At 32.9% G+C, this 17499-nt stretch overlaps 5 protein-coding genes across 5 annotated transcripts; 4 read left to right on the top strand and 1 right to left on the bottom strand. All coding sequences in view use genetic code 12, as the record gives it.

The window, feature by feature from the left end:
* Positions 1-301: 301 nt before the first annotated feature.
* On the bottom strand, positions 302-2164 carry RLI1 (Fe-S cluster-binding ribosome biosynthesis protein; the record flags this gene model as incomplete). Its single annotated transcript, XM_049407358.1, has 1 exon — positions 302-2164. One exon carries the CDS (start codon positions 2162-2164, stop codon positions 302-304), a length of 1863 nt encoding a protein of 620 aa, XP_049263218.1.
* Positions 2165-4449: 2285 nt separating this feature from the next.
* Positions 4450-8763, top strand: J8A68_003496 (chromatin-remodeling ATPase; the record flags this gene model as incomplete). The annotated part of the gene is made up of 1 exon (XM_049407359.1): positions 4450-8763. The coding sequence occupies one exon, from the start codon at positions 4450-4452 to the stop codon at positions 8761-8763; it is 4314 nt and encodes a 1437-aa protein (XP_049263219.1).
* Positions 8764-9530: 767 nt separating this feature from the next.
* Positions 9531-11462, top strand: J8A68_003497 (polyadenylate-binding protein; the record flags this gene model as incomplete). The annotated part of the gene is made up of 1 exon (XM_049407360.1): positions 9531-11462. The coding sequence occupies one exon, from the start codon at positions 9531-9533 to the stop codon at positions 11460-11462; it is 1932 nt and encodes a 643-aa protein (XP_049263220.1).
* Positions 11463-12707: 1245 nt separating this feature from the next.
* Positions 12708-15377, top strand: TPS2 (trehalose-phosphatase; the record flags this gene model as incomplete). The annotated part of the gene is made up of 1 exon (XM_049407361.1): positions 12708-15377. The coding sequence occupies one exon, from the start codon at positions 12708-12710 to the stop codon at positions 15375-15377; it is 2670 nt and encodes an 889-aa protein (XP_049263221.1).
* A 500-nt stretch (positions 15378-15877) lies between these two features.
* Positions 15878-17161, top strand: EHT1 (medium-chain fatty acid ethyl ester synthase/esterase; the record flags this gene model as incomplete). The annotated part of the gene is made up of 1 exon (XM_049407362.1): positions 15878-17161. The coding sequence occupies one exon, from the start codon at positions 15878-15880 to the stop codon at positions 17159-17161; it is 1284 nt and encodes a 427-aa protein (XP_049263222.1).
* Positions 17162-17499: the final 338 nt, after the last annotated feature.

Raw genomic sequence — 17499 nt, forward strand, 5'->3', positions numbered from 1 at the left:
TTTCTCACTTCAAAATGAAGGATTGAATAGGATTGACATTTAATAAACATAAGATTGGTATTTTTTTGGATTTTTTTAATAGTTAACATGGAAAAACAAACAAATTTAACCCAAATTCTAAACCCTTCATTGAACTCCCAGTCTATTATTACCTATGGAACGTCATAATCATAAGTTTTACAACAACAATGCAATAATGATGCAGCTAAAATATTAATGTACAAATTAAAAGGACCCACAATGAAATTATTGATGCATGCTGATGATGGCGATGCGAAGAAATGAAATAAAATTAAAACTTTTATAATTCAGTATTGTCCAAGAAGAAATAATTCCCAGATAATTTTTGTTCTTTATCCATTTGAGAATCTAATTTATTAATTCTTGGTCTAAAAGAGTTTGGATCTCTTCTGAAAGTAACATTCAAATTCTTCAAGAAACGGTTACAACCAGTCAATAAGGATTCTGGAGCTCTGGCAACAGCATTTATGGATGGTTCACCTTCAAAGACAATGACTCTATCAGCCAAATAGGTAGCCATAATGAAATCATGTTCAACAACAAATGCAGCCTTTTTGGCATGTAAAATGAATCTTCTAATAACCTTGGAACAAATAATACGTTGTTCAGAATCCAAATATGCAGATGGTTCATCAATCAAATAAATATCAGCTGGAATACCTAATGCTAAAACAATAGCAACTCTTTGCAATTCCCCACCAGATAAGGTTTGAACTTCTTGATCAACAATATCATCAATCTTCAATGGTTTAACAACATCAGTTTGAAATTGTGGATGTAAGAATGCAGCTCTAATCTTCTTAAAGAACAATTGTCTGACAGTACCAGCAAATTTTGGAGCAATCTTTTGTGGTTTCATAGAAACATTCAACTTCGGAATTTCTTGACCTCCATCTGGAGCAATAGCACCAGCTAATAATTTACAGAAAGTAGTCTTACCAGTACCATTTTCACCCATCATAACCAAGATTTCAGAGTTGGTAAATTCACCAGCTTCAACCCTCATATGGAAATCACCTTGAGTCCTTTCCATAGATGGATAAGTAAAAGCATTTGATTGATCTAAAACTAATCCATCTGCAGCATCAGTTAATCTGAATTGTAAGGATTCAGTTCTAAATCTCATATTTTCAGTTGGAATATGACCATCTAAAAAGATATTAATACCTTCTCTAACTGAAGATGGTAATGTAACAACCCCATAAACAGACGGAACACCATAAAGAATACAAACAAAATCAGACAAATAATCCAAAACAGATAAATCGTGTTCAACACAAATGACATAACTGGTAGGAGTCAATAATGATCTAATAAGTTCCGCAGCTCTTAATCTTTGTTTAACATCCAAATAAGAAGATGGTTCATCAAACATATAAACTTGGGCATCTTGAACACAAGTCATAGCAAGTGCAAATCTTTGTAATTCACCACCAGATAAGTTTACAACTTCACGCTTAAGAACATGTTTTAATTCCATAATATCTAAAATATAATCAAATTCACTCTTTCTTTCATTTTTGGCGGCTAAAATGGCACCGACTTCTTTGACAGGAGATTTAACCAATGCACGAGGAATATTATCCACATATTGTGGTTTAATAATGGCTTTAATGTTATCTTCTAAAACTTTAGTGAAATAGTTTTGTAATTCAGAACCTCTAAAATATCTCAAGATTTCTTCCCAATCAGGTGGATCATCAAATCTACCTAAATTTGGTTTTTGTTTACCAGCCAAAATCTTAAGAGCAGTAGATTTACCAATACCATTAGTACCAACCAAACCTAAAACTTGACCTGGTCTTGGAGTTGGTAATCTATGCAACTTGAATGAATTGGCAGAATATCTATGAGTAGTTTCACCTTCTAAATTGGTTGGTAAATTGATAATGGTGATAGCATCGAATGGACATTTCTTGACACAAATACCACAACCAATACATAAAATTTCTGAAATGAATGCAATTTTGGATGTTGGAGTAACTTCAATACATAATTTACCAGTCTTATTAACAGGACAACTTCTTCTACATTCCTGTTTACACTTTTTTGGTTTACATCTATCGGCAGAAACGATAGCAATTCTATGGTGTTTAGAACTACTTTCTGCTGCTCTAGTGTTATTTTTCCCTTTAGAACTCATTGTTGGTTTAGTTTACGATTTTCACTTAAGAAAAGAAAGAAGGATTATTAATGATAATTAATTGACTGAATTTTTGTATGTGGCATCACGTTAAAGACGCACTCTAAATTTTTTTTTTTTCTTTCTTTTGAAAATTTTTTTTTAAAATTGCACAAAATATTTTATTACTAATTTTTGTTAAGGACATAGTTTACTACTGAGCCCATACATTTCTCTCAGTAAATGTCAGTACAATTACTAAACCATGTCATGTGATTGGCCCTTTTTCCATAAACAACATGTCCTTGTCAAATAGCAAATTTAAAGAATATAGTCAATTGTAGATGGAAACTCTATGGTCATTGGATGTATGACTGGATGATCTACTCTCCATATTTCCTCTTAAATTGTTTCATCTTGATGTAATATTTTGAAGCTTTATATGGATAACACTCAGAATTTGTTCTTACCTTCGGCAATGGGACATAAATTCTTGACATAAGTAGCACAAAGAAACTTTATAAGGCTCTTCTAACTGCAATTTAAGATCATAAAGATAAAAGGTTTAATATCTTGACTAAACGAACCTAATAAATTACCTAATAAATTAAGTGAAACCCAAGAACATCTACTCGTTAATACATTATGGCCGATGGCTTCTGTGTACTTCGCCTCTCTAGATGTCTAGACATTAAGTTTCAATCGACATTTACATAGCGAATGAAACTCTAGTACATCTTTTGCTTGACTCTTACATGGCTGTATTAGGAAATGGGAAAGATGGTTGCAAAAAAACAAACCATATGTTGTCTCCCCACTTCCAACCAACTCCGGGTAACTACTTGTGAATACTGAATAGGAAAGTAAATGCGAAGGTCGTTCTAAACTCAATTTTTGTCTCAGTTTCTTGAATTTGTTTCTGTTGACAGAAGAATCAGAAAAAAAAATCGTCAAATTTTAATTTTCCCAAAATTCTGTTTTTTGTTCCTTTCTCTTTTTCTACTATGGTAGAATTAAAACACACTTAACTAGGACAGGTATGTTATGAATCATAGTGAAAAAAGTTAATTAATTCCTACTTTGATGGTATGTGGTCCATTGGGACCTTCTTCTAGATCTTCTAGGGTTGATGTTGCTGTTATTAGTACTGATTGTATTAGTTCTTTAGTTGTATGCTGTTGCCAATATGTCAGAGTCTGTCTCCTATGATAGTCTAAGTTGTATGCTGCTGGTAAGTTGCTTATAACGACATTTATCCTTCCTTTAGGAGTTAAATGTCCGTTTAGATCATACTATTCTACTAACTTAAAGCTGAAACACACCCTCTAGTTGAGCTATTACTGCTTGATAGGTATTGATAACTATGCTACTTCGCCACTTCAGATACCCAAAGGTCAAATCTATCCAAAATGGTTGCAAAAAATGTTGCTCTTGTCAACTTGAATATTGATGAAGGCAAATCGACTCATGCTTACGCATGACAACATACCATCGACTATTTGGGTCTTTGGTATTGTAGTTGATTTACTGAACGTCGATCTTTGATGTTGGCTGCAAAAAATTGCTCCTTTCGGCTTGGTTAGAAATGGTTGATAGATGTCATCTTTTCCTTGCTATGGCTAATGTCAAATAATAGAAACAATTTCTCTGTAATAAATATCCAAAGAACATCTTCAATTTTAATGTTGTTATCGAAGTTATGATAATCATGACCTTTGTAGAAATGCTATTTTAATGCCTGTTTCTTGTACTTTAAACTTCTAATTCATTAACTATCGAATAATTCTTCATTTAAAACAGCAAATCACGTTTCGGCTGATGATTGTCGCCGGTTTTTTGAGCCAATAGAAAAATTTTGTTGTTGTTGGGTTTTCTTTTCTTTCTTCCCTCTTTTCCCCCTTTACCGATTTTTTACAAAACAACCCCCCAATATCTATTCCCATTAAAATCCAAGTGGTATTAGATTGTATAGAAAGACAGTGACTCATATATTCACTAGATACAAAACAAATTTACAAAAAAATAGGAAAACAAGACGCTTGTTGAACATCAGTTTTGTTTCAAAAAGTAATTTGTGGTCATTAGGTAAAAATAGATTTATCAATAATCAATCCACTGATTTCATATAGATCACATATATATAGAAAATATACACATAGAAGAGTAAGGGTAATTCCATCACAAATCTGTTACAACCATTATCCCCCTTTTTTGTTCCTGGTCAGTTTATAATTACTCCCATATAAAACCCCTACCCAGTGATTATCTGGTGATATTTTTTTACATTTTTGCATCAATCATAGAATATGGTAAAATTAGTTATACCGGAAGAAGCTGAGTTAAACCCGGAACTCTATGGACTTAGGCGATCTCGTCGTGAGAGACATGCACCTTCCATTGTAGAAGAAAGTGATTCCGACGAAGACGCTGCTCCAAAAAGAAAGAAAAAGAGAACAACCCATCATGACGAATATAGTGATGGGATAGTAGAAGATGATGAGGATGAGGAAGAGGAAGATGAATTTGATGACGATGAAGATGATGAATTTGTTGTAAATCATAAGAGACATACTCCTAAAACGGCACATACCAAAAAGCATAAAAAGAAGAAATTAACCCAATCCCGGACTTCATCATCTACGCCGCAAGAGATTAGATTTTCATCTAGAAATAATAAACAAGTTAATTATAATGTCGATTTTGAAGATGATGAAGATCTTCTTGAAAGTGAACCAGAATTCGATGAAGACGATGAAAATGGTGATTATTACTATTATCAACAAGCCAATGAACAACCTGAAGATGAGAGAGGTATTGACCTTGTAATGGATCATAAACTAAATGAAGACAACGCTGAACTAACGAATGAACCTAAGTTAGATTATCTATTCAAGATTAAATGGACCGATGCATCTCATTTACATAATACATGGGAAAAGTATCAAGATTTAAAAGACTTTAAAGGTTTTAGAAAAGTAGACAATTATATTAAGCAATTTATAATGTATGATCTCGAAATACGAAATGATCCATTAACCACCAAGGAAGACATCGAGGCCATGGATTTAGAAAGAGAAAGAAGAAGAGATGAACAAGAGGAATATACGCATGTTGAAAGAATCGTTGATAGTCAAAGAATTGAAGATGAACAAGGTGAGAATAAATTGAAATATTTCGTTAAATGGAGAAGATTATATTATGATGAATGTTCTTGGGAAGATGCTGAAGAAATTGCCAATATTGCTCCTGATCAAGTTTCAAAATATCAACAACGATTAAAATCAAAAATCTTACCTAATCTTTCTGCAAATTATCCACTTTCTCAAAGACCAAGATTTGAAAAATTAGTGAAACAACCAGTATTCATCAAGAATGGGGAATTGAGAGATTTCCAATTGACAGGTTTAAACTGGATGGCTTTCTTATGGTCCAGAAATGAAAATGGGATCTTGGCTGATGAAATGGGTTTAGGTAAAACAATTCAAACAATTTCATTTTTATCATGGTTAATCTTTGCAAGAAGACAAAATGGTCCCCATTTGGTTGTTGTTCCATTATCGACCATTCCTGCTTGGCAAGAAACTTTTGAAAGATGGGCACCTGATGTTAATTGTGTTTATTATTTAGGTAATGGTGAAGCTAGAAAGACAATTAGAGATTATGAACTTTATACTTCAAATGGTAAACCTAAATTCAACATCTTGTTAACTACATATGAATATATTCTTAAAGATAGAGTTGAATTAGGTTCAATCAAATGGCAATTCTTGGCAGTTGATGAAGCTCATAGATTAAAGAATGCAGAATCATCTTTATATGAATCATTAGTAGGGTTTAAGGTTGCAAATAGATTATTAATTACTGGTACTCCATTGCAAAATAACATGAAGGAATTAGCAGCATTATGTAATTTCTTAATGCCAGGTAAAATTAATATCGAACAAGAAATCGATTTTGAAACCCAGGATGAAGAACAAGAACTTTATATCAAAGATTTACAAAAGAAAATCCAACCATTCATATTAAGAAGATTAAAGAAAGACGTTGAGAAATCATTACCTTCTAAAACAGAAAGAATTTTAAGAGTTGAATTATCAGATATCCAAACTGAATATTATAAGAATATAATCACTAAGAATTATGCTGCTTTGAATGCTGGTGCTAGATCACAAATTTCATTATTGAACATTATGAGTGAATTGAAAAAAGCATCCAATCATCCATATTTATTCGATGGAGCAGAAGAAAGAGTCTTGTCAAAAGCCGGTTCTGCATCTCGTGATAATATCCTCAGAGGAATGATTATGTCCTCGGGTAAAATGGTCTTATTGGAACAATTATTAACTAGATTGAAAAAGGAAGGACATAGAGTCTTAATCTTTTCACAAATGGTTAGAATGTTGGATATATTAGGGGATTATTTATCTATCAAAGGATATCAATTCCAAAGATTAGATGGAGGTATACCGTCCGCACAAAGAAGAATTTCAATTGATCATTTCAATGCTCCTGATTCTAAAGATTTCATATTTTTATTGTCAACTCGAGCTGGTGGATTGGGTATTAATTTAATGACGGCAGATACTGTTATTATATTTGATTCTGATTGGAATCCACAAGCTGATTTACAAGCGATGGCACGGGCTCATAGAATTGGACAAAAGAATCATGTTTCAGTTTATAGATTTGTTAGTAAGGATACTGTGGAAGAAGAGATTTTGGAAAGAGCTAGAAAGAAGATGATTTTGGAATATGCTATTATTTCTTTGGGTATTACTGATCAGAATTCTAATAAGAGTAAAACAGAACCTTCAAGTAGTGAATTAAGTCATATTTTGAAATTCGGTGCTGCTAATATGTTTAAAGATAATGATAATCAAAAGAAATTGGAAGATTTGAATTTAGATGATGTTTTAAGTCATGCTGAAGATCATATTACAACTCCAGATTTGGGAGAATCTAATTTAGGTTCTGAAGAATTTTTGAAACAATTTGAAGTGACTGATTATAAAGCAGATGTTGAATGGGATGATATTATACCTGAAGATGAATTAACTAAATTGAAAGATGAAGAAAAGAAGAAAGCTGATGAAGAATATTTACAACAACAAATTGCAATGTATTCAAGAAGAAAGGCAGCTGTTCTTAAATTTGAAAATGGATCCTCTGTTCCAAGTGATGCAGAAGTTGAAGATGAAGATGATACTAGGATTACAAGAAGAAGAAATGCTAGTGATCATCAATTATCTGAAAAGGAAATCAGAGGTATCTATAGATCAATCTTAAGATTGGGTGATTTGAGTGGTAAATGGGAACAATTAGTTGAAGAAGGTAGTATCACAAACAAGAACCCGGTATTAGTTAAACATGCATATAATGAAATTATCAACACTTCCAGACAATTGGTGAAAGAAGAAGAAGCTAGACGTACTCAAGCACTCGCGGAATTGGAGAAAAAAGCCAAGGAACAAAAGGATAAACCTCTTGAACCAGGTGAACCAAACCCAACTGCATTATGGATTGCTAAAAAGAAAGAGAAGAAGGCAGTTTTATTTGAATATCAAGGTGTGAAAAATATCAATGCTGAATTGGTATTGAATAGACCAGTTGATATGAAATTATTAGAAAAGATTGTACCAAAAGAAAATCCAATGAATATTCAACTTCCTAGACAACCTAAACAAGTTCAAGCTTGGACTTGTGATTGGACAGCTAAAGATGATGCTATGTTATTAGTTGGTGTTTATAAGTTTGGATATGGATCTTGGGTCCAAATTAGAGATGATCCTGTCTTAGGATTACAGAATAAGATTTTCTTAGAGGCTGCCCCAAATCCAAAAGATAAGGCGAAATTGAAAGATGCTGCCAATAAAGAAGAAGAAGCTGTTAATAATAAGAATTCTAAGAAAGTTCCAGGTGCTGTTCATTTAGGTAGAAGGGTTGATTATTTGTTTACATTACTTCGGGATGAAGAACCTGAAAATGCGGGTGGATCAACACCTGTACCGGTTAAGAAGAGAGTTAGAAAGCCTAAATCTGCAACTCCAATACCTCCAACATCAGTATCAGGTCCTTTGAAATCTAAGAAACCAATCAAGAATGAATCTCCTGAAATGACATTTAGAAAGATTAAACCAAAGAGACCACTTGGTCCTAAACTTCTTTCACCTGAAACCCATCATCATCGTTCTCCTCAACATCATAATCAAAATGATCATCATCATGCTCATGCTCATCCTCATCGTCATCATGAACATGGACAACATGAGAATTCTCATCATCATAAGAAAGAAGCTCGTAAATTGGAATATGACAGTATGGATGAAGCTCAATGTAAATCTACAATGCAACCAGTAACTAAATCATTAAGCAGATTGCATAAGGGAAGTAAAGGATTAGACAAACATGAATGGGCTAAGATATTAAAAAGTGAGTTATTAACAATTGGAGATTTCATAGATAAGGAATCCAAAAAGTCATCTTCGGTTGAAAATGGAGAAACAGTAAAGAAACATCTTTGGTCATTTGCTGGTCTTTATTGGCCATCAGTTGTTCCAAGTAAAAAAATCAGTGAAATGTATAATAGATTAAAAACACAAGCTAAACCATCATCCAATTGATTTGTATATTGTTCCTTTTTGTTGTATATCATTTATTTTGTTATTATATAAACAGTTTGTATATTTGTAATTTTATAAAATCGTATATTATTAGAGAGAGAGAAAGAGTGCTCGTTAGCTACTACTGTCACGACACATTCATTCCCATCTTCTGTGTGGTTGGATACTTGGATCCCTGGGAATCATATAGAACCTTCTAAATACGATAAGAGTCAATTTATTAACATTACTTCTACCAGTCTCTATTCCAGTAAGATTAGATTAAGATCATTTGCAGCCAATTTGACAAAATAAAGAAAGAGTTATCCGGGTAACACAAGTTTCTCATCGCGTAATCCATATAACATCCAAACATCAATAGTTAATCTCTAATGAAAAAATTTTCGTCGATTGATTTCTTTTTTTTTTTTATTTGATTTAAATTTATAAATTCTCTCCCAACTGACCCACGCTTTTACTGCTTCTTAACAGAGAGAGAAGAAGAGGTCTACAAGCAAAAAAAAAAAAAATACAACAACCAAAGAACTAAAGAAAAAAAATTTAACCAAAAAAAAAAATTTCATGTTTGTAACTTTTCCTCTTCTCTTTCTTTCTTCTTCTTCTTCTTTAAGTCAACTTTAAAGGAAACTAAATTTCAATCAAACTTCCCAAATAATCTAAGCTAAGATAATCTCCCAATTTCTTAACTTTCATTAAAAAAGTCTACTTAAAATATTAAAAAAAAAATATTAAAAAAAAAAATCCATTTAATTCAATTAAATCCAACCATGTCTGCTGAAGAAACTAACCAAATCCAAGAATCTTTGGAAAAATTGAACATTGAAGAACAACAAGCTTCAACTTCTCCTGTTTCTGCTGAACAAGCTGCTACTGAAGAACAAGCTGAAGGTGCTAATGTTGCCGACAGTTCTGCTTCTCTTTATGTTGGTGAATTAAATCCATCTGTTAATGAAGCTATTCTTTTTGAAATCTTTTCCCCAATCGGTCAAGTCTCTTCTATTAGAGTTTGTCGTGATGCTGTTTCTAAGAAATCTTTAGGTTATGCTTATGTTAACTACCATAAAATGGAAGATGGTGAAAAGGCTATTGAAGAATTAAACTATAGTTTAATTGAAGGTCGTCCATGTCGTATCATGTGGTCTCAAAGAGATCCTGCTTCTAGAAGATCTGGTGATGGTAATATCTTCATTAAGAACTTACATCCAGCTATTGATAATAAGGCTTTACATGATACTTTCTCTGCTTTTGGTAAAATCTTATCTTGTAAGGTTGCTACTGATGATATGGGTCAATCTAAATGTTTTGGTTTTGTTCATTATGAAACTGCCGAAGCTGCCGAAGCTGCTATTGAAAATGTTAATGGTATGTTATTAAATGACCGTGAAGTTTTCGTTGGTAAACATATTTCCAAAAAAGATCGTGAATCTAAATTTGAAGAAATGAAGGCTAATTATACTAATGTTTATGTTAAAAACATTGATGTTGAATTTAGTGACGAAGACTTTGAAAACTTATTTAAACCATACGGTGGTATTACTTCCATTTATTTGGAAAAGGATCAAGATGGTAAATCTAAGGGTTTTGGTTTTGTTAACTTTGAACAACATGAATCTGCTGTTAAGGCCGTTGAAGAATTAAATGATAAAGAAATCAATGGTCAAAAGATTTATGTTGGTAGAGCTCAAAAGAAGAGAGAAAGAATGGAAGAATTAAAGAAACAATATGAATCTACTAGATTAGAAAAATTATCTAAATATCAAGGTGTCAATTTATTTGTTAAGAATTTAGATGAATCTGTTGATTCTGAACAATTAGAAGAAGAATTCAAACCATTTGGTTCTATTACTTCTGCTAAGGTTATGGTTGATGAAGTTGGTAAATCCAAGGGTTTTGGATTTGTTTGTTTCTCAACTCCAGAAGAAGCTACTAAAGCCATTACTGAAATGAATCAAAGAATGGTCGCTGGTAAGCCATTATATGTTGCTTTAGCTCAACGTAAGGATGTTAGACGTTCTCAATTAGAACAACAAATCCAAGCTAGAAATCAAATGAGAATGCAAAATGCTGCTGCATCCGGTGGAATGCCAGGTGCCAATTTCATGCCACCATTCTTTTATGGTCAACAAGGTTTCTTCCCACCAAATGGTGGTAGAGGTCAAGCACCATTCCCAGGTCCAAACCCTCAAATGATGATGAGAGGTAGAGGACAACCATTTGGAGGTCCAGAACAATGGCCAAGACCAGGTGGACCAAATGGTGGTCAACCAGTTCCAGTTTATGGTATGCCACCTCAATTCCAAGATTTCAATGGTCAACAAAACATGAGAGGAGGACAACAACAACAAGGACAAGGCCAACAACAAAGAGGTGGTTATTATCCAAACCGTAATCAAAAGCAAGGTGGTAATCGTCAAAAGGATTTAGCTGCTATTATTGCTAATGCTCCACCAGATCAACAAAAGAGAATCTTGGGTGAAGAATTATATCCAAAGATTGTTGCTACTGGTAAAGCTCAAGAACCAGAAGCTGCTGGTAAGATTACTGGTATGATGTTGGGATTAGAAAATCAAGAAATTTTAGATTTATTGGAAGATGATGATTTATTTAATAATCATTTCGAAGATGCTTTGACTGCTTTTGAAGAATATAAGAAGTCTGAAGGTGCTCAAGCTCCAGTTGCTGAACAACCTCAAGCTTAAGTGTAGTTGAGTTTTTTTGAAAATAGAAAAATATCATTAGAATAAGTCATATGAAATGAATGAATATACTATGGTGAGAAGATAATGTTATCTATTATTTAGTAGTAGTTGTTTAGTAGTGTGTTTTTGTTTGATAGTGTGTGTTGTGAAAGTATCTTATGTATTTTTATTTGGTAATTTTTTACTTATTGGGTTAAATGGATTTACAATTATAAATAAGAAAAATAGGAATAAAAATAAGAAAAATTTTGTTTTTAAAGAATGCTCTGTCTGTAGATTATCGTAGGAAGATTATTGATGACGTAGACATGTAGTTTACTCTCTCGGTTGTAGTTATCCAATGTGTTGGATGTTTCATGTAAATGTGAGAAGAATGAAATTTTACAATTCTCTAGGGGGGACAGCACATACGGGAAAATAGGGAAATAGGTTGCAAAATTTTCTACAATGAAAGAAATTTGAAACAACACATAAAAAATATCCTTATCAACGTTTTTTTGTCTACTCAACTGATTACATTCGAACATTTCAGGGGTAGTTTGTGTATGTGGGTCTGTAGAAATAGGGGGGGATAATTTAGAAGTGGCTCAACCAAATTAATAAAACACGCGGATAGATGGGTTGTGGGAGTCCTAACATTGGTAATAGAGTGTAAGTGTAACTGAAATGTGTGTAATTGTATGATGATGTAATCGTTTTAAGAATGTGGTGGGTAGTGTAAATGTGATAAAAAATGTGTGTGTTGTTTTCCTGTATGTAAGAATGGATGTTTATTTCATTTGAGGGCGATAAAGAAACTGATAGAAGAATTATTTTTTTTTGTTCTCTCCCTTTACGTATAATTAATAGAATAAAATTCCAAGAAAGCAATCATCGTTTTTTTATTATTATCTCATAATGAAAAATTATTTATTATCTTCACAAGTGGTTGTATAGATCTTTCTAGATGTAACATTTTTAACACATTTTCTTTAATTTTAATTTCAATTTCCTTCTTTTTCTTTCATATTTCCAATTTTCAATTTATATTTATATAATCCCTGTGGTAACCCTTTTCTTTGAATTCATTATTCCAATACCTTTCAAATCATTTTTCAGGACAGATCGGCTTTCTTTTTCCACCACACAAAATCCTCCGCTATCCCCCCCTCCAAAACAGTTCATTGCCATATACTCAAGTCATCACTAAACAATTATTATAGACAACAATTGACATCAAATTCCAAAAAAAAATTATTAAACACTATGAATGGAACAAATGGTACTCGTACACTTCCTAACGGAGACATCAAGAAGATCATCTCTCCAAAAGATTATGCAGCCAACCCTAAAGCTAAATTATCAGGTAGAATCCTTAATGTAATGACGTCATTACCAACTCAAATCATTAATAACATTGATAGTTCAACTGGTCAATATTATTGGGATGTTGAACCAGTAAGAGGTAATTCTGCCTTATATTCTTCACAAACTTTTTTGGAACAACATTCAGATTGGGAATCTCATTTAATTGCTTGGACTGGAGAAATTAATACCAGTAAAAACCCTAATTGGTTTGCTAATGGTGAAGGTATTGATGATGCTCTTTATTTGGATGATGAAGATAAGGTAGAATTGGAAGATAAATTACGTAAAGCTAATGGATCGGATAATATTCATCCAGTTTGGTTATTAAGACGTGATCAAAGTAGATGGAGAAAATATGCTGAAGATGTATTATGGCCGGTTTTCCATTATATTCAAGGACAACCTTCTGATGGGAAAGCTGAAGCTGAAGCTTGGCATGATTATGTTAAGTTTAATGAAGTTTATTTAAATAAAATTAAGTCAATTTATAAACCAGGTGATATTATTTGGATTCATGATTATTATTTATTGTTATTACCACAATTATTAAGAATGGAATTCCCGGATGCTTATATTGGATTATTTGTTCATGTCCCATTCCCATCTTCTGAATATTTTAGATGTCTTTCTAAAAGAGCACAATTATTAGATGGAATGGTTGGTGCTGATAAAATTGGGTTCCAATCGGAATCTTTCCAAAGACATTTCCTTTCTTGTTGTACTCGTGTATTAGGATTTGAAGTCACTTCAAATAAAGTATTTGCTTATGGAACTACTATCTCGGTTGAAACTTTACCAATTGGAATTGATACTAAAAAAATCGAACATGATGCATTTGATGATCAAGGGATTGAAAGTAAAGTAAACGCGTTGAAGAACATCTACAAGGGGAAGAAAATTATTGTAGGAAGAGATAGATTGGATAAAGTAAGAGGGGTTGTTCAAAAATTAGAAGCTTTCCAAATGTTTTTGGATATGTATCCAGAATGGAGAGAAAAAGTTGTATTGATTCAAGTTTCAAGTCCATTATTAACTCATTCCGGTAACGTTGAAAAGAAAGCTACTGAATTGATTAATCAAATCAATTCTCAATATGGTAATTTGAATCATACTCCTGTTTTACATTATCAAATGAGAATTGCCAAAGATGAATATTTAGCTTTGTTAAGAGTTGCTGATTTGGCTTTGATTACTTCTGTCAGAGATGGAATGAATACTACTTCTTTGGAATTTGTCATGTGTCAAAAGAACAATAATTCCCCATTAATCTTATCTGAATTCACCGGAACAGCATCTGTTCTTGATGAAGCTATTCTTGTTAATCCTTGGGATTCGGTTGGGATTGCCAAAACAATCAATGACGCCCTATTATTGAGTGACGAAGATAAATTAGAATTAGAACAACGATTATACAAAAAAGTAACTTCAAATACAATTCAAAATTGGACTTCAACATTCATTAGTAACATTATTGAACATTCCTTAGTTACTCATGTTAGCACTTATACTCCAGCCTTGAATAGACCACTTTTGTTGAAGAACTATATGAATTCTCAGAGAAGATTATTCTTATTTGATTATGACGGGACATTGACCCCAATTGTCAAAGATCCAGCATCGGCTATTCCATCAGATAAATTAAATCGTATTTTGGATATCTTAACTGCCGACCCTAAGAATCAAATCTGGATTATTTCAGGAAGAGATCAAGCATTTTTGGATAAATGGATGGGAACCAAAAACGTCGGTTTATCTGCCGAACATGGATGTTTTATCAAGGATATTGGTGAATCTGAATGGGTTAATCTCGCCGCATCATTCGATATGTCATGGCAAGCAAAAGTCGACGAGGTATATAAATCATACACCTCCAAAACACCCGGCTCACACATTGAAAGGAAGAAAGTCGCCTTGACCTGGCATTATCGTCGTGCTGATCCTGAATTGGGAACCTATCAAGCCGAGAAATGTCTCAAACAATTAAACGACACAATTGCCAAAGAATATGATATTGAAGTGATGGCAGGTAAGGCAAATATCGAAGTCAGACCTCGATTCCTCAACAAAGGAGAAATCGTCAAACGTTTGGTCCTTCATCCTCATGGAGCAAAACAAGATCTTCATTCTACTAATAATTGCCCTAAGGATGTCCCACCTGAACAATCCCCCGATTTTGTCTTATGTCTAGGAGATGATTTAACCGATGAAGATATGTTTAAATCCTTGAATGATATTGAAACCAGTTGGAAAGAAAAAGGAATCCCCAAGAATCGATTTGGGTCATATGGATTCTATCCGGTTGCAGTTGGACCTGCATCAAAGAAAACTGTGGCTAATGCTCATTTAACTGAACCTTCTCAGGTTTTGGAGACTTTAGGGTTATTGGCGGGACAAGTTAGTTTATTTGAAAGTCCTGGAACGGTGGATTTGGATGATAGAGGACATTTGGCAAATAGCGAATCTTCAGAACGGTCAAAGTCGGCGATCAAAGCGGTTCTGCTTCGTAGAAAGGCTAGTATTGAGGTGAATAAGAGTAATAGTGTTAAGATTACTGGTGTTGCGAAATAAGGCAATATATTATAAATTAATAAAAAAGGGACAATATTGATATGTATGAGTTTTTTGTTTTCTTCAATCTTGGAGGATATAATAGATAAATAACAGAAATAGGTTTTATATATAAAGACAATTTAACAAGCTTTATTTTGAAAAGAGCATGGCTTTTGTAGAAGTTTCAACTGAATCGATAGTAACCTCGGTTGAATAGCTTGAAACTCCGTTCTCTCTATTGTTGTAATCAGAGTTTAGATCTCATGTCTCGAGAATTTAAAATTGTTGGGTCAATAAATAAAAAAGAAATTTAACGTTTTTCGCAGCAATTTTTTTATTGGCGAGCTCGTTAACCGGCTTTGTGTGAAGATTTCGTTAACTCCGGAGATACCTGAAAAATTTCCTCATCGTTTAAACAACATGTGTATATAAACAATACTACCATCCCATTTCCAGTTCTTTTTAAAGTAAAAGTTTTACTGCCCGAGAAAAGTTAATATCAAATCACATTCAAGAATATGGGTATCTTAAACTGGGGATTTAGAAGTAACATCAAAATTCATCAATGTCAAGATGAAAAATCAATTCAATTAATAACCAAAAAAGATGATAAAATCAAATTCTCCGAATTTGTCAAGGATAATTTAAGCTTAATCGATGAATCCAAGAAATTATGGTTAAACCCACTTTTATTTAATGGGTCTTTACAAACCTTATATTATACATCTGCTGATAGTTCCAAAAAATTCCAAATTTATTATGGAAGAGAATTATTTACATATAATGATGGAGGGATTTGTTCATTAGATTGGGTGATCCCAAAACCGGAATCCAAGGATGAATTTAAGGAGTTGGTGAAGAAAACTTTACCTGAGGGGTTCCCAAAATTACATCCACGTACTAGATATTTCACTCCAGAAGAATTAGAATCCCGTCATGTCGTCGATGAAGAATCCACCACGCCAATAGTTGTGATTTTCCATGGATTAGCGGGGGGCAGTCATGAAGCTTTAATTCGTAATTTAGCAGAATCGATTCATAAGAATTGTAATGATTGGGATACTGTGGTTGTGAATAATCGTGGGTGTTGTCGTACAAAAATCACCACGGGTGCTTTGTTTAATGCTGGATCTACTGGAGATATTAGAGAAGTACTTGTTGATTTCAAAAAGAGATATCCTAATAGACCAATCTATGCTGTTGGATTTTCATTTGGTGCTGCCATGCTTTCGAATTTCTTAGGTGAGGAGGAGCAAGAAGAAGAAAAGGGTGGCTCTGGATTAGTTAAAGCAGCATGTGCGGTTGGATGTCCTTGGGATTTTGTTGATAGTGCTTATCATATTGAAAATTCCTGGACGGGGAAATATTTAATTAATCCAGCCATAACTCAATTTTTAATTAAATTAGTCAAGAATAATAGTGTAGAATTCAACAATCATAATCCTCATTTTGCTGAACAAAATGTTGTTGAACAAGCATCCAAAGCTAAAACCACTTGGCAATTTGATAATGCAATCACTTGTAAGACTACTCCATATGCTAATGCATTTGAATATTATCGAGAACTTTCTCCAGCTAGAAGACTTCAAAAGATTAAGACTCCATTATTAATGATTAATTCAACTGATGATCCTGCTGTAGGTACAAGATTACCTATTCTTGATGCAAAGACTAATCCTTATTTGTGTTTGGTTGAAACTGATTTAGGTGGACATTTAGGGTTTGTTAAGAGTAGTGGTGAATTCTGGTGTGTTGAAGTTGTTGAACAATTCTTTCAAAAGTTCCAAGAAGTTATTAATTAGATAGAGATTTTGTAAATAGATTTAATAGATTGCAAATTGATAATGTAAAGGATTAATTTATACGAAAAGTCTACCGGTAGTTGCCATAGTAACATAAACGCGTGAAAATTTCACTATGAATATTGAAAAAAGTTTAAATTTATTTTTTAGTTTAAATTATGATTATTAATTTTTTTTTAAACTTTGCTCCCCTAATCATCATCCAAATCATCCAAATCCCGTCATATAAAAAATAAAATTAGATAAGGACACATCGGGGGCGTATGGATGACTACTAACTAAAAAATCATTAAATAAATTTAAATCAATAAACTAAATTAAATTTCCTTGATTTCTTT

Source organism: Hemisphaericaspora subhashii, assembly GCF_019202705.1.
Source record: "Hemisphaericaspora subhashii strain CBS 10753 chromosome Unknown scaffold102, whole genome shotgun sequence".
In the NCBI taxonomy this organism is placed as follows: Eukaryota; Fungi; Ascomycota; class Pichiomycetes; order Serinales; family Debaryomycetaceae; genus Hemisphaericaspora; species Hemisphaericaspora subhashii.